Genomic DNA, 18,326 nt, shown 5'->3' on the forward strand with positions numbered 1-18,326 from the left:
CTGAGTTTTTGACTTTATTAATCAAAATAAATATCCTCTTTATAACCAGAATAGAAATTTGTTTAAAAGTAGTAATCTAGGGGCTGGAGAGATAGCTGAGTGATTAAGAGCACTTACTGTTGTTTCAGAGGACCCTGGGTTCAATTCCCAGCATCCATGTGTCAACTCAGAACTCCTTATAACTAGTTCCAGGAGACCCAGTACCCTTTTCTGGCCTCTTTGCCTACCAAGCTCATACATGGTGTACATCCATAGATGCAGGCAACCAACACAAAAAGAGTTTAAAAAATTAGTGATAATCTAATCAAGTAGAATATCGAATAAAATTATAAAATTTACTGAATTTCAGTATTATTTAGGGGTTTGTTTTTGCTATTATTGTTTGAGACAGTCTCACTATTTAGCCCAGGCTACCTTCTAATTCAGTAGAATGCTCAGACTGTCACGAACTCAGAATTTTCTTGCTTCAGCGTTCTGCATGCTGAAATTTCAGTCATGCTCCACCATTCCCTGCTTATATGAGTATTTTTACTTATGAAAGAATATTTATTATTCTTGTCTTAAAGCTTTTAATACCACAGCATCTGTTTAAGGCTAAATATGTGATATGCATAGTAAGCACTTTTGACTAACTCCAGTGAACTGACAATAATTCTGATTATGTGCTATGTTTGAGGCGCTTTGCTGAGCAAAGTGAAGAATAAAATGGAAACAGTAGGTACAGCTTTGAGAGATGTACGGGACAACCGCTGATATTTATACTAAAAGGAAACATGAGGTTTAAATCACCAGAAGCTAATATTGATGAGTAGGCATAAAGAAGGGTTTTGTAACAGTGACTTTTGTTGTTGCAGTTCACGAATAAAACAGTTGCGCATGTGGCGTGTCACATGCTTCACATGCTGGTTCACTATGCACCTAGACTGCAGACCTACCAGCCTGACTCGCCCTTGAAAATTATTCAGGTGAACAACTTTTTCTTTATTTTTATTATAACCGTATATTAAAATTTATTAGATATGGATACCTTAAATATGAAATTATTTTAATAGGTGCTGTTTTTTCATAGGTAAATATTTGGTGTTCTTACATTTTTGTATCAAAGTTCCTGATAATTCCTTTATATTTTTAAATTATTTATTTATGTGATTAATTTACATCCTAACTGCAGTTTTCCTTCCTCTTCTCCTAGTCCTTCTTCTCTCCCTTCACTCCCCTCCCCCGCCCAATCCACACCTACTCTGTTTCTGTTAAGAAAAGGACAGGCCTCCCATGGGAATCAATTTTTTAAGATATCTTTATTCTATGTGCGTGTATGTATGTGCACCACAAAGCCCTGCCTACTCAAACAAGGCACATACTGTGGCCAAACATTTAAACACATGAGTTTATGTGACCCGTACCTATTCAAACCACCACAGCTGGTTTGTGGTGATTGGTGTCTGTAATACCAGCTACTCAGGATGCTGAGGTGGAGAATTACATATTCTAGGACACCCTGAACTACTTAGTGAGACCCTATTTTAATTAATTAAAAATTAACTAATATAACTAGTAAATTTAAAAGACGAAGTAGCATGGTTGTAGATTACTTGCCTAACATGCCAAGGCTTAGATTCAATCACCATTACTACAAAAGAAATGTTAAATAAAAGCTAAGAATAGGGGCTAAAGAGCTGCCTCAGCAGTTAGAGCATCTACTGCTCTTGCATAGGACCAGAGTTTAGTTCCCAGCACATACATCAAAGGCTTATGGCTGCCTGAATCTCCAGCTAAAACAGGATCCGATGGCTCTGACCTCCACACAGCCTGCACTCACATACACATACCCACAAATAGGCAAACATACACAGAAATTTAAGGGGGAAAAAAAGGCTAGGGATTGGGCTGGTGAGATGGCTTAGCAATTATAAGCACTGACTGCTCTTCCAGAGAACTTAAACTCAGTCCCAGCACTCACATTAGGTGCTCCCAACTTCTTTAGTGTTGGCTCCATGGGATCAGTACCATTATCTGGCTTCCTCAGGCACCCACACACAAACAGCATACAAACCTGCAGACATACACATGTACATATAAGTCAAAATAAAAATTATTAAAGGTGGGTGGGGCTGGAGAGATGGCTCTGTGGCTAACACTGTTTAATGTTCTTCTAGAAGAACCAAGAGCCACATTGTGACTTACAGCCATCTGCAGCTCCAGCTCCTGAGTTCCAGGGGTGTTCAGCACCTTCTGACTTCCTGGGCTACTATGCATGAATGTGATACACATACAAATACACATGCAAAATACACATGTAGATAAAATAAATATCTCTTTTCTTAAAAAAAAATGGGAATAGTGCCACATACTTATACTGATATCTACTCAGGAGGATCAGATCGGAAGGGCACTTGAACCCAGGAGTTTAAAGCTAGCCTGGGCAATGTAGCAGTACTGCATCTCAAAAGAAAAAGTCATTGAAATTTAAGTATTTTCCAAGTAGATGAAATTTACCTTAATGACTTTTTATAATTTCATATTTCTATTTCATATGTGTTTAGGTAACATTTGATGCTTTTAATATGTGTTCATTTAAAACACTTATCTCAAAGACTATATTTACATGTTGCATATATATCTATCTTGAATATTCCTTATGTGAAATGTTTGTTTATCAGAAGTATTTTCAGATTTCAAGTATTTTTTGTTTTGTTTTGTTTTCTTACTTTGGAATATGTTCTTTGAAATTCTTTAAAACTCAAAACTTCTACATTTGGAGATAGAGTCTCATATAGCCCAGGCTGGACTCAAACTTACTGGCTAGTAAGGATGAGCTAGAACTCTTGATCCTCCTGCTTGTCCAGTGCTGGGATTACTGGCCTGTTCCACCATTTTTATGTGTTTTTGTAGCTGTGAGCCAGTGCGTCTTGTATGCTAGGCAAGTACTCTACAACTGCATGATCTCCCCAACCACAAAATCTTTTGGAGTGTATAGTAAAATTTTTGGATTTTGAAGCATGTCAGTTGTGGGCTGCTCAGTCAGCATAGATAGGGAGATCTGGAAAGGCATAGGAATGTAGTTCTTGAGGTGGTAGGATTATAAAGATCTTTATAAATCCTTTACCTCTGTCTTTGGATTTCCTCTAATGGACCTGAATATCTGTTTTTATACTCATTGATTGACCTTGTGAATTGAATTTGTATAAAATTATTTACCATTGACAGAACTTATGTATTGTAATTTTCATTCTGTATATGAGGATTATAAATGATTAACAGTTAAATATACTAAAAAACTTACATTGTACAAATTAATATAACAGTATATGGGTTAGAAACTGTGTTTAGACGTTATATTGATGTTAAATTTACAGCAATAGATTTTCTATCACTTAAGCATGTAGTACTTAAGTTTTAGGGAATTCAATGAATGTCATGTGTTTTAAACTCATTTACTTATTCATCTTTTGCCTACAGATCCTAATAGCTACTGTCACCCACCTTTTGCCAAGTACAGAAGCTTCATCATATGAAATGGACAAGAGGGTAATTTTATTTTTGAAATTTAATATATATTTATATTATATGTATTGAATGTTTAAGATTTTAAAGGTACAAATATTTGTATGATAAATCATCTGTATTAAATCAACTATGGGGAACTATAGCTTTCTATTACATAAATACAAAAACATTCATTTTATGTACTGGAGAGATGGCTCAGCAGTTAAGAACTCTTGTTGCTGGGGGCTGGAGAGATGGCTCAGAGGTTAAGAGCATGGACTGCTCTTCTGGAGGTCCTGAGTTCAATTCCCAGCAACCACATGGTGGCTCACAACCTTCTGTACTGAGATCTGGTGCCCTCTTCTGGCTTGCAGGCATACATGGAGACTGAACACTGTGTACATAATAAATAAATAAATCTTTAAAAAAAGAACTCTTGTTGTTCTAAATGCCCCTCAACTGGGTAATGAATAAGGAAATTGTGGTACATTCACAGCAGAAAAAAGTAACAACAGCTTGAAATTTGCAAGCAAATGCATGGAGCTAGAAACCATTATTTTGAGTGAGGTAACCCAAACCCAGAAAGAATTATCATATGTACTCACTCATACATTTTTAAAACATAAAGCAAAGAAAACCAGCCTACGAATCACAATCCCAGAGAACCTAGACAACAGTGAGGAACCTAAAAGAGACTTACGTAGATCTAATCTACATGGGAAATAGAAAAAGACAAGATCTCCTGAGTAAATTGGGAGCGTGGAGACCATGGGAGAGGGTTGAAGGGGAGGGGAGAGATAGGAAGGGGAGCAGAGAAAAATGTATAGCTCAATAAAATCAATTTAAAAAAAAAAAAAGGAAAAAAGAAAGTAGCAACAATAACAAAAAAGAACACTTGTTATTATAGAGGACCCAGATTTGATTCCCAGTACCACATGGAAGCTCATTGGAGTCTGTAAATTCAGTCTCAGAGCATCCAACTCCTTTTGACCTAATGGCACCAGGCGTACAAGTGGTGAACAGACATACATGTACACAAAATATTCATACACATTAAATAAAAGAAATAAACAAATTTCAGTTTAGTTTTAATTTCATGAACATTTGGCTATCTGGAAATCTCAGAGTAGTAAGGAAACTTAGCAAACATTTTGTTTACTTATAATGATTTTAATATAGCTTGCCAGATTGTGATATTGTTAGAGATTCAGAAAAATTTACCACTGAAGAGTCACTTGTTTTTTTATAGCTGTTATCAGTGGAAGGTAAAGACATTTACAATAAACAGAGTACAAGAATATATTAAAAGTATACTTCCTTTGTTTTTGTTTTTGAGACAGAGTTTCTTTGTGTAGCCCTGGCTGTCCTAGAACTCTCTCTGTAGACCAGGCTGGCTTCAAACTCAGAAAGAAATCTGCTTGACTCTGCCTCCTGAATCCTGAGATGAAAGGTGTATGCCAAAATTCCAGGCCTAGAAGTACACCTCTTAAGAGAAGGAATTTTCTCTGCCCCCTTTAGACCTTTTCCAAAAGGTCTTTAATATTCTTTGTCCCTTCCTGTATCCTCTCCTCTGTCCTTCCCTTCCATTCCCTACCCCATTTAACCCTTCCTGTTCTATTCCCCTTCCTCCACTTTTACTGCTGTGTTCTACTATCCCTTTTAAAGATGAAGAATACTTTACTAAGAACTATAAATATAAAGGTTAAGAAGTATGTACAAAGGAGATATATATTACGTATATATGATGGAGGAGGGTCATCTGTCTATGTGTTACTTTCATTGGTTAATAAAGAAACTGCCTGGGCCGTATGACCCTCCTCCATCATACATACATACATGTGTGATAAGGAATGTTTGAGACCATATAAATGTTTTAGACTTTTGACTTTAAAAATATTTTCACTGGTTTTTCTCCATGTTTTGCATCTTTATACCTTTCCATTCATCCTTTTACCTTAGCATCTTCCATCAAGAATTTGTTTGAAGCTTATGTATTACACTTAGACAAGCCTCCTGCTATTTTATCTAAGAACTATTAATATTGTTAAGCATGGAGAGGCATTTCTTAAGTCAAATCACTTACAATGCGGTTTATACACCTTTCTTAATTACAGGCTTATAAGAGCATGAGTAAGCTCTGTCTAAGCAAGGAATTTCAGATTTATTGTTATTGGTGAATATAACATTGTAATTTTAAACATATTAGTAGACAGAGGTTAAAAACGTGCTAGAAATACACTTCACTTAGAGCGCACTTGCCTAGCTTGCATGAAGCCCTGTGTTTGATCCTCAGCACTGCCAGAAAAACAAAAGAAAAAGGAGTAAAGATCATTTATATGGTGATTCAAAAAAAAAAAAAAAGAAAAAAAATCCTGTCACTATGCACTTCATAGGGATTCTTGCTACTTCAAAACAAAACAAATAACAACAAAACATTTTTTTATCCCCAGTTGACAGAAATAAAACTTAGGTTAAGTCATATAATTGTTACTACATATGAAACTGAAGAAAGGAGCCTATCATTGGCAGATCGAGTCTAAAACCTTTACTCTCTCTATTGACATCAATTCAGAACTTTGATTTCAGTTCTACATTAGAACATTAATTTCAGGGGCTAATTTGGGTTGATTTGTTAAGATGGAACTCAGAGCCTCCTCCATGTTAAGTAAGCCCACAGGGGTCATAAGTTCATATTATAGGGAAGTTTCCAGAATAGTAGGAGGAATCTTTGTTAAATATTTTGTCCCCTTAGTCCACACTGACTTTATTCCTCTGCAGTGTTGTATATGCATTCTATATACTACAGTGTATGATACAAACTTCATTATGTTCTTCCTAAATGCAAGCAGTTCTTCTTTATAAACGCAGTACAGCTACCAACATTTAGGTGATAACATTGATTTGTTAATTGTAATGTAATCTATAAATCTTACTTAGATTTCACTAGCTAGCTCAGTAATGTCCTCTATAACAAATGAAAAGCCCAAACCTGTGTTCTCTTTGTAAATATACTATTACATCTTAAAGGTTTTTTCTTATGGGCTGGTTTTTCAACAATTGTTGGTTTATTAGAACATGTATTTTTCCGATAAATGGCATGTGATGATGCAGCTCCTCCAACAAGGTTGCACCCTTAATCTTTCCCATACAGTTTCACTGTGTGGGAACAGAGTCTCCATATGAGCCCTCAGGAGCTAGTCTTACTCAAATCACCATAGATAATTTCTATCTTATGATCGTATGGAATGTTTTGGTTTTGTGAGGTTCCATTGGTTAAAACGGGATTAAACCTTGACGTAGAGAGTTTATCTTTAATGATGAACAGATCCTAGTTGCTGCCTGATTGCCACTTTTATAACACTATTATTTATTTAGCATTAATTATGATTTTTAATCTAACACAAAAACTAATCCCGGTATTAGACTAAAAGTATTGTGTTATGGTATCTATTATTTTTAAACTGAAAGGTTTTATTTAATAAAAGGAGGAAATGCTTTCTGGCAGGATACTCAATGAAGTATTACCAAAGGAAAGGAAAATGGAGGGGGCTAGGGAGATGGCTTAGACTGTAGAGTGCTTGATGTGCAAGCATAAAGACCCCACTTCAGATCCCCATCACCACATAAAGAGCCAGGCATGAGGGTACACGCCAGCAGTCCCAGTGCTAGGGAAGCAGAAGCAGAGGCTACCTGGGGCTTGTTATCCAGCTAGTCTAGCTGCATCCGTGAGCACTCAGTGCAGGGAGAGATTGATTCTGTCTCAAATAATAAGATGGAGAACAATTGAGAAAGACAACAAACATGGACCTCTGGCCTCCATATACACACATGCATACACACAGGAAAGTTGGGGATATGAGATGGTTCAGTGTGTAAGGGTGCTTCTTACCAAGGTTATGACCTATGCTTAATTTCTGGAATCTGCATGATAGAAGGAGAAAACTAACTCCCACAAGTTGTCCTCTGACTTCCACAAGCTTATTGGCACATATGCTCCCACATACACATAGAAAAATAAGCAAATAGAAAAAATGGAAAAATGCATGATTTTAATATATTAACTTTGTTTAGTTACTTGAATGCAGTTATGTTTTCCTTATTCTTTTTTTTGTCAAGCTCAGGATGTTCTGTCCCCTGGCTGTACTCTCAGCCTCAATGTATATTACTGTTAAAATTAACTAATTGTTTATCAATATCAGTGTTCATAGTTGAATTTAGGATGAATTATGGTTCCCGTAATAAATTCTAGAAACCCAAGAAAAGTAAAGTGATTTATTGCTTACTAATAATGTCTTATTGGCAATCTGGAGATAAGGTTCACTTGGTAACATGCTTGCTTAGCATTGACAAAGCCCTGACTTCAATCCCCAGCACTGCACAAACCTGGTATGTTGGCACAGGCTTGTAGTCTCAGCACTTGGGAAGTGAAAACAGGAAGATAGGAGTTCAGGGTCATCCATGGCTAATGTGTCAGGTGTATTTCTTCTGTCCTCAATAAAATACTTGACAAATCAAACTTAAAGAAAGACTGTGAGACAACTAGTCAGACTGTGTGTAGTCAGGGAGCAGAAAGCGGAGAATACTAACACCCTGCTTTCTTTCATTTTTTTATTCTGTCTTGCACCATGGTGCATATCAAAGTGCTACCCACATTTAAGGTTGTACCCATCCATCTTATCTCCCCAACTTTCCTGTGTGTATGTATGTGTATGCTTGTGCACACATGTGTGCATATGTATATTGAAGCCAGAGGTCGATGTTTGGTGTCTTCCTTTAATTGTTCTCCACCTTATTATTATTTTGAGACAGAATCTCTCAATTCACTTTAGAAACTCATAGACATACAACAGTTTTGGCTCCTAGGTGATTCTAGATCCTGTCAAGTTGATTATCAATATTAAACCATCATCTCCTATATCTTTAGCTACATGAGACCCTTTCTCACAGGGCGGGGGTGGTGGTGGAGAAACCCTTCTCTAACAAGTTTACATTGATATTCGTTTTATTGTTGGTACAGTTGGTTGTATCATTACTTCTTTGCCTTCTGGACTGGATCATGGCCTTACCTTTAAAGACACTACTCCAGCCACTCCATGCTACAGGAGCAGAAAATGATAAGACAGAAAAATCTGTCCTCAACTGCATTTATAAGGTAAATTTTTGCTTGCTTTATTATTTTTGATAACCAAATGTTTTTAAAACTTCAGAAACACTATTCAGTATTGAATAATATTTCTAAGTATAACATTTTATTATTTAAAACTAGATATTTTCTAAAATACATAGACTTTGCTTATAGAACCTTAAAGTAATTTATGAGTACTTCTTACAAGACAGCCTTGTTCAATCACAGAAGTTTGAGAGGGGTTAGATTGTGTTGAATATGGGAATCACTGATTAGGTTTCATGCATCTTTTTAAGAGTTGCTAAATATTATTTTCATTGAAGAGATATGATTTAAAATATTCAAGTTTTTGCCAAGCTTTTATGTTGCTGGTTACTTTGTTTTGTTTTCACATTTTCTCTTCCCTTAGGTATTACATGGGTGTGTATATGGAGCACAAAGTTTTAGCAATCCAAAGTATTTTCCAATAAGCCTTTCTGATTTGGCGTCTGTAGATTATGATCCTTTTATGCATTTGGAAAGTCTAAAAGAGCCTGAACCTCTACACTCTCCTGATTCAGAACGGTCTTCTAAACTCCAACCTGTAACAGAAGGTACTGTGAGTTAATTTTCCTCAAGTCAGTGTTATTGCTTGGGTTCTGACAATATATGCTTTGAGGCCTATTTTCATTAATAGGTTTCTAGTTATAGCTGTTTGCCTAACCATGTAGTTACCTACCATAAGATAGCTTTCAGTTTAAGAAATAACTTCATATGTACAATTACTAACTAATATTACATATTATAATATTCCCTTTATATTCTGGCTGACTTACATTAAGAAATATTTTATTGTAGATTTCATAGTATTTTTGAAGAATAAGAAAATTTTGAAGTCTGACAGGATTTGTAGTGACTCTCAGTCCCTGAGACATTTTAGTTCCTCATTTATAAAATGCAGGTAATAATATTAGTTCCAGCATGAATTGTTTTGAGTATTGAGATTATATATGCAAATCCTTTGCACAATCCTTAGTACATAGTGAGTTCAGCACTCAGATTGTTAAAAAAAAATTTATATTTGATTTGTATCTGTATATATGCACAGAGGACAACTTACGGGAGTCAACTCTCCTTCCATCATGTGAAGGAGGTTTTTAAGGAGGAAGTGAGTTGAATTTCCTTAAAATAAGTGATAACTAAGTAGAGAGTTCAGTTACCATGAGTTTGTAGGCTTCCTGTTGTTTCTGTTGAAGTCCAACTTTAATCTGTCATGGTCCGATGAGGTACAGGGGATTTTTTCAATGGTTTTCTATATTTTGGGACTTGCTTTGTGGCCACATATGTGGTTAATTTTGGAGAAGGTTCCACGAGGTGCTGAAAAGGTACATTCTTTTATGTTATAATGTCTATTAGTTCTGTTATTTCTCTGTTTAGTTTCTGTCTAGATGACCTGTCCGTTACTGAGAGTTAAGTATTGACATCCTCCACTATTACTGTGTGAGGTTCTATATGTGATAAGCTTTAGTAATGTTTCTTTTACGAATGTGGGTGCCCTTAAATTTGGGGCATAAATGTTCAGAATTGAGACATCAGCTTGGTGAATTTTCTTTGAGTATAGAATGCCCTTTTCCATCTCTTTTGATTAAATTAGGTTTGAGGTCTATTTTGTTAGATATTAGGACAGCTACACTAACTTGCTTCTTAGGTCCATTTGATTGGAAAATACTTTACCAACCCTTTACTCTGAGATAATGTCTATCTTTGATGTTGAGATGCGTTTCTTGTGTATAGCAGAATGATTAATCCAGTTTTCATATCTATTCTGTTAGCCTGTGTCTTTTTATTGGTGAATTGAGTCCATTGATACTGAGGGATATTGAAGTAATTGAATTTACTCAAAATAAGTGAGTAGAGTACTATTTAAAGAATAAAGTCCATGAACAAGTATACTGGGACTCATTAGTGCTAGGATTTGCCCTTATTTGATACTAGAAAGGAAAGAAAAATGAGAGTGAATTAAAGGAATTGGTAAGAGTCATGAAGAACCCAATGAAAAATAAACTATCAAAAACTTTTGGTTGAACTAGTCATCAGTTAGTGAGGTGAGTCTAATCAGGCAAAGGAACTATAAATATCAGAATATTGGTTTGCTGTTTACATCTGGAACCCAAGTTTGGTGAAGAACTGCTTCTAGGAGTAACCAACAGCTAGCGAGAAAGTAGATGTGGATGGTATAAGAAAATAAAATAGTGGTTCTCAGTTTAGCCCCCATTAGACTATGGATACTCCAGTTCCCTCAAGAGATGTTGATGGTCTGTCTTCTAAGATTGCTGGGCTTTCCAAGGCTGCAGCAATCATTACCTGTGAGTCATCTGCACCCATGGTTGCGAGTCACTGAGAGTTGGTCTACTATGCCAGCAGCTCATACAGTGGTGTTTTAGGGAGTAGAATTTCTTCAAGAAAGTTTTATAAAGAAGCCCAATTTGTAAAACTTTTTAAAATAAAGCTTCGCTAGAGTGGAGCCTAGAGATCTAGCCAGTCACCTTTCCAGGGCTTTTTTCAAGGGCTCCTCAAATACAATTAGATGGATGCACTTCCAGAGGTCCTGAGTTCAGTTCCCAGCAGTCACATGATGGCTCACACCATCTGTAATGGGATCATATTTTTTCTTCTGGTGTGTATGAAGACAGAGCATTCATGCATAAAATACATGAATAAATAAACCTTTAAAAATTACACAATTGGACTAGGAATTATGGTTAAAGAGTAGTCTATGAAGGAAGAGTTTGGTTTTTCCAACATAAAAAGAAAAAAAAAGTTGCAAATGATTAAAAAGAGTTAAGACTTGACCCTAATAATAGATTGATGACATACATAGAATTGAAGTTATGAAATTAAAAGTCAAGGAAATTGGAGCTTTATTTTTGATGAATAAAGAGAAATAAGAAAAAAGTATGGTGACATTTTCTTTTACATTGTAACATTGAAAACCCAGCAGTTTTACTAATGTTTTAAATAAACTAGAATTAGAATCAAGCCTGCATGGGGAAGTATTTCTGTTCTTAAAGAGATCATGGTGCTTAGAATCATAAGCGACTACCATGATTGTTAACTGGAATGGCTAACCGCTGAGTGAGGTGCATCAGGGTATAGCTGGAACGGTTCAGATCACGCAGTAAAACCTTCAAGATCATTGTAATCTCTACACTAATCCTGCAGTAACATTTTTATCTATTTAATTATGTCTCAACTTCCAGGACTCCACTTACTATATTAAAGTTGGGTTTTGACACATTTAAAAAGTATCTGAAGAGGATAATTTGCTGCATCACTAGGTATTCTAGTACACTAACAAATACGTCTTCTTATTGGCAGAGTGCTTTATATTTCCTGCAACAAATGCTTTAAAAGCTGGTTTGACTCTGAACAACAGGGAAAAAGATATAGTGAAGTACTTGTTTCCTCTTCTAGATTGTCTGTTTAACAACTGCTTCTAGTCTGGTGCATATACATGAAGTCCACTAACGCTTACCTACATGTACTTCACATCAAGAAACTACTCTGGGTTTTTGTTTTGTTTTGTTTTCTCCTCTGTTAAAATAAAATAAAAATTAAATGAAAACAAAACAAACAAGCAAAACCTCATTGAAATAGCAGTTGATCATACAAGCTGTAGAAACTTAACCAGATTCTTTGGAAGTTTAGAAGCCAAGATTAAATAACATTCCCTAGTGTATGAACTGGCTCTTTGAAGCCCATTTCCTGTGGAGGGATACCTTGCTCAGTCTAGATACAGCGGGGAGGGCCTTGGTCCTGCCTCAAGTGTTGTGGACAGACTTTGTTGACTCCACATGGGAGGCCTTATCCTTTGATGGGGGATGGGGTGGAGAGGTCAGGGAGCCGGAATTGGTATGTAAAATTTAAAAAAAAAATGGTTTTAAATTAATAAATAAAATTTTTTTTGGAAAGTCAAGGAAATTGATCAAACCAGCTTTGAGTTGAACATAATTGAATAAGTTGCTAGTAATTATCTAGAGCACAAGTACATAAAATAATAGGAACATAAAAATTTGTTATTACTTAGCTCTGAAAATCATTCTGGGTAGTGTAATAGGACAAAAAAAACTTAGACAATAATTGATAGTAATGAAAATCTTTCTCTTTAGATATCACAGAGTACAGTGTTTATTTTACTCAATATTATGGAAAAAGATGATTGTTCTTTATATTTAATGGAAACATTCTAAGACAGTATATTTTAGACAATAATAAACAGAATTTGCTTATAGAAAGGGTTTTTATTACTTTAAAAAATATGTAGAGTCCATATGCACACATGTGTTGGCCGTCAGAGGACAACTTGTGGGAGTCAGTTCTGTGCTTTCTCTTGTGTGGGGCCTCGGGATGGAACTCAAGTCATCAGGCCTGGTAGCAATTGTTTTTGTCTGCTCAGCCATCTCACTCCACCCCCAAAAAAGTTTTAATGTATTTTATATAAAATTTACTATAGAGTACAATAAGTAGAGGAAAAGATATTTAAAGGTGAGCTTAATGCTGACAGCAAAACACTCCATCCTTTTGTTGTCTGTCATGCTGCTCCCTTTTGTGCTTCACGTCAGTTCAGAATCGAGGACCTGCGTGATGTATCAACAGGTGACACTGCTTTACTCAAGCCTCTGGGCTCTGGACTACACGCAGCGGGTTTGCTTGGTTTGGGGTGGGTGCTTTGTAGGGATTTTTTTGAGGCTTTTTTAAAGGCAGAGTTGACTGATCATTGTGTCCTTGTCTAAGACATGCTTCATTGTCTTCAAGTACTTTTTTGGCCAACGAATTCTAAACATAGAGTGCCCATAATCAGCTCAGTATTGGATTGAAAAGTGATTTGAAAACTATTGGCAAGAGTGGCTATAATTATTAAATTTACCACAGAACAAGGGAAGGTAGTGAATTTGGCTTTTTGTCAAATGGCAGTATTTTATTAGAAAAAAAAAAAAGTCATCATTTGCAGGGCCAGAGTGAAAGGAGGCTCCAAAGATCCATTCTTCCCTAATTATAGTTTCACCTATACATATTATACAAAGCTAATATTTAAAGCATTTGCCAAAATTAACTTCCTCTGCATGTCTTTTACAGCACAGTGAATTGCAGCAGCTTTTTATGGCTTGCTGCTTTTGTATGCCATAATAATCTGTAATTATGGGTTTGCCGCAAATGATGTAGGGCTTGTTTAACGTGACGATCTGAACAGATAACCCTGACTAGCTGGGTTTATTTAATGAATGCTGGTTTTACAGTGCCTTAGAAGCATTGGTATCTCCATTTTGCATTTTCTCACCAGACTGGTTATTTTAAATTTTTATTTTAATTTTTAAATTAGAGAATTTTTGTCTTCTTTCTATATTAGCAGGTAAGTATGAGAGAGATATTTCTTTAGTTTATTGCTCAAAAACAATAATAAATCTAATACCCAGTTAACAAGATAAAAGATTTTGGTCTTTTCATATATATATACATATATCCTGAATTTAGCAAAGCAACTTATGAGAAAAATGATTTTGCTCATATTTAAAATTCAAATTTATCCTTAAGTATTTTCAGTGTTAATAATTATAGTAGATTATAGCAGTTTTATGGCTTGCTGGTTTTGTATTCTACTTAAAGCATTTGATGAGTATTTAAGTGAATAAGTCTTTTTTTTTAATTTTCGTGAATTTTGAGCTGGGTCTTACTATGTATTCAGGCCATCCTTGAGTTCCCCCTGATTCTCAGCCTGCCCAAGTGCAAGATTACATCCGTGCACCTCCTTGTCCTGTTCCACAAGCTCTTTTCAACTAAATTCTCTGTCTCCTTCTTTGGGCAGAGGATGTATAGGGGAGACTAATGCCCAGGCTTGAGGTTTATGTTCTACAGGATGAGCTGAACCATTCTTGGGGTTTATTTATAAGCAAGTTCAAAAGAGAAATGTTTAAAAGTTGTACCCTTATAATGCTATCAAAATTGTATAGTTTATATTGTATTTATTATGTTGAGCCTTGTACATAAGAGTTTTTAATTCATCTTGACATGTAAGCCTGGGCTGTTCTTACAGGATAATGGGATTCTGATGTGGGAGTGATGTGGGAGTGTCATATATCAATCTGTTGATTTCATTGGTTAAGCAATAAAGGAACTCCTTGGCCCTGATAGGTTAAAAGATAGATGGGAGGAGGAAACAGAATAGAATTCTGGGCGGAAGAGGAAGTGAGGTCAGACTCTGCTCTGCTCCCCGACAGCATGGACGGAGGCTAGAATCTTCCCTGTAAGCGCACCTTGGGGTGCTTACACAGATGATTAGAAATGGGCTAGTCCAGGTGCAAGAATTAGCCTGTAAGGGCTAGAGTTCATGGGCCAAGCAGTTCTTAAATGAATACAGTTTGTGTGTTGTTATTTCGGGCATAAGCTAGCCAAGCGGCCGGGGTGTTGGGGACGCAGCCCCGCCGCCCTTATTTCAACAGGATTCCTGTCTAAATCTTAGCAGAGGCAGAGCACCAACTCCTCCCCACCCCTCATGACACAGCATCCTCTTCTGGCATGAAATCTAATGCATCCTTACCAGCAACAGTCTCCTCCCAGTCTCCTAACACCACTCCAATACCGGCCTCTACATCATCTCACCTTAGAACTGCAGCAGCAGCTTTGTTTTGGGACAGGTCCCTCAGTATCAAGTTTATTACTCCATTGGCACTCACAGCTGGGTGACCACCTGCCTTCTAAGAGCTACCTACCCAGCCCACCCTCTAGGGAACTCCACCTAGCCATAAACCCATATACATCTTGGAACTTATTTACTTAGTTTTGTACATCTCCATGATTCCCTGGAAAATGACAAAGCACTTGTCTGTATATATCATGGCCCAACATTTTAGTAGTTGGCTTTGTACCCTACCTCTTTCTGTGGCTTTTGTCTTCATCTTCTGTCTTAGGTCTGTTTCTGTTGCTGTAATAAAACGCCATGACCAGAAAGAAGAGGGTTATCTGAACTTTTGATTTCAGGATTGGAGACCATCACAGTTATGGCAGGAAACATGGAGGCAGGCAGGCAGGGTGCTGCAGCTGCAGCCGAGAGCTCACTTGAAATGGCGCTTGGAAGCTCATCTACAGTAGCATATTTCCTCTAGCAAGGCCACAAGTCGTAATCCTCCAAATAGCCTCCAACTGGATATAGACACAGTATGCAGATGCCCAAGACCTATGGGGTCATCTCATTCAAACCACCCTCCCTCCCCATATTCTCTTCCTCTGTCCTCCTTCAGGTCCTAATGTAAGTCAGACATCTTGCTTTTCCAGGCCTCTAAAACTACTGCGTTGTCTGATTTTTCTTATCTTGCTCTTTCATATTCATACTCATGAATATGCTCAGCTGGTTTCCTAATGTGAATAGGGAAGGAAAAATGCTTTTCACATGCTTCTAGACTAGAGCATATTGATCCACAAAACTTACTTAAAATGCTGTAACATCTGAACAAGTAGACTTATTATCAGCTTTTAATTTTTATTTTGTTTTTATTTGTTTATATTTTTTATAAAGTCTTAGGGCCTCGCTGTTGTTAGGCAAATTTTCTACAACTGAACTATACCTCTGCCCATATTTTTTTAGGTTTAGTTTTTAATTATGTGTATAAATGTCTCTTATAGGGTATATGCACATAAGTACAGTGCCCATGGAAGCAAGAGGCAGATTGTATCACTTTGGGCCAGACTTACAGGCAGTTGTGAGCCTCCTGATTTGGGTGCTAGGAACCAAACCTTGGGTTCTCTGAGAGAGCAGCAAGTACTCTTAACCAATGACTCATTCCTCCAGCCCCCACAGCTTATATTTGGAGTTTGGCCTTTAAAGTTTCCTTGTCATATAAGGGTTTACTGTTTCCCTATTTAAATACCACTTTTCTCTGACGTACTTTTTATCATCAGTAAAACCCAGAATGAAATGACATTTAAAGATGCTGCAGACTATGTCTCTAAATTTGGAATGTCTTCATGAGATAAACATATCAGTTAGATAGATTTCATTGGCTTTTTAATTTGGATGCTTAGTGTATTTCAGGGAATTGATTTCTGATACTTTTGATCTTCAAAGGTGATCTACATTTAAAAGCTTTTGTTTAAATTGTGCATCCATTAGCAACAGTTTCAAAAGGGCTTCCTTATAAAATAAACTACTTCATCAGTAAAGTTTCCTCTACTCTTTGCCATTATTCCTATAATAAGAAAGCTAGATGGTATGCATTAATGTTTATTCAGATATTTGGTTGTGATGTTAACAATGTGTTAAAGTCCTCATTTCTTTTCTAATATGTTTTATGATTCCTGGGAAGCAGTATTATTTCTTTCATTTGTGATTTTTTTCCTTCTTTTTTTTTTTCAGTGAAAACTCAAATGCAACAAGGATTGATCTCGATAGCAGCCCGTACTGTTATTACCCATCTGGTGAATCACTTGGGCCATTACCCAATGAGTGGTGGTCCTGCCATGCTGACCAGTCAGGTCTGTGAAAACCATGACAATCATTACAGTGAGAGTACTGAACTTTCTCCTGAGCTGTTTGAAAGTCCGAACATTCAGTTCTTTGTGCTGAATAACACAACCTTGGTGTCTTGTATCCAGATAAGAGCAGAAGAGAGTATGCCTGGAGGAGGGCTAGCCGCTGGCCTTGTGTCAGCCAACTCAAACGTTAGAATCATAGTGCGTGACCTCTCTGGAAAGTACTCATGGGATTCTGCCATACTGTATGGGCCACCCATTGTGAGTGGTTTGTCTGAACCTACATCTTTCATACTTTCAATGTCTCACCAAGAGAAACCAGAAGAGCCTCCTACATCTAATGAATGCTTAGAAAACATGACAGTAAAAGATGATCTTTCTCTCCAGCTTAGAAGATTTAGAGAAACTGTACCAACTTGGTCTACAATAAGGGAGGAGGAAGATGCTCTTGATGAGCTCCTGCAGTATTTAGGCACTACAAGTCCTGAATGCTTGCAGAGAACTGGGGTCTCCCTCAATGTTCCTGCTCCACAACCTGTGTGCATTTCTGAAAAGCAGGAGAACGATGTCATTAATGCTATCCTTAAGCAATACACGGAAGAAAAGGAGTTTGTGGAGAAGCACTTTAATGATTTGAACATGAAAGCCTCAGAACAAGATGAGCCAACACCTCAGAAGCCTCAGTCAGCATTCTATTACTGCAGATTGCTTCTTAGTATATTGGGAATGAATTCCTGGGACAAACGGTAAGGAGAGGAGAAGTTTTCCTCCCCCCCAAACATTAGTTCTTCTGATCAAGAATTTTAGTCTCAGGCAATAGCAGCACTTGGGAGGCAGAAGGAGGTGGATGTCTGTGAGCTCAAGGCCAGCTTGGTCTACAGAGTAAATTTCAGGATGGCCAAAGCTACATAGTGAGAATGTGTCTTGAAAAAAACCAAAAAGAGAAAAAAAAAAAAAGTCTGTATTCTTTTTCTTATTAAATTCTACCTACCGTGCTAGAGAGGTGGCTCAACGGCTAAGAATGTATATCCTGCTCTTTCAGAGGATCCAAATTTAGTTCCTAGCACCCTGGTAGGCACCCCATAGCCGTGACTCCCGCTCCAGTGAGTCCAGTGCCCTGTTCAGGCCTCGCTGGGCATTGTGCTCACCTACACACAAGCATACACAATGCACATAATTGAGAAAATTCAAAACACTGGGAGCTGAAGAGTTG

General features: G+C 36.9%; 1 protein-coding gene across 5 annotated transcripts in view; it reads left to right on the plus strand.

Annotated features, from left to right (window-relative positions):
• The window catches only part of Ralgapa1 (Ral GTPase activating protein catalytic subunit alpha 1), a 198,586-nt gene that overhangs the window by 113,728 nt on the left and 66,532 nt on the right, over positions 1-18,326 (plus strand). For all 5 annotated transcript variants that reach the window (XM_050138855.1, XM_050138852.1, XM_050138853.1 and 2 more), the window contains 5 exons: positions 855-965; positions 3,460-3,528; positions 8,504-8,638; positions 9,021-9,204; positions 16,998-17,859. In XM_050138855.1, the coding sequence (XP_049994812.1) occupies positions 855-965; positions 3,460-3,528; positions 8,504-8,638; positions 9,021-9,204; positions 16,998-17,859 (1,361 nt within the window). The remainder of the gene's footprint in view (positions 1-854; positions 966-3,459; positions 3,529-8,503; positions 8,639-9,020; positions 9,205-16,997; positions 17,860-18,326) is intronic.

This window comes from Alexandromys fortis, unplaced genomic scaffold (genome assembly GCF_014885135.2).
Source record: "Alexandromys fortis isolate MF-2015 unplaced genomic scaffold, M_Fortis_MF-2015_v1.1 scaffold_35, whole genome shotgun sequence".
NCBI classification, from domain to species: domain Eukaryota; kingdom Metazoa; phylum Chordata; class Mammalia; order Rodentia; family Cricetidae; genus Alexandromys; species Alexandromys fortis.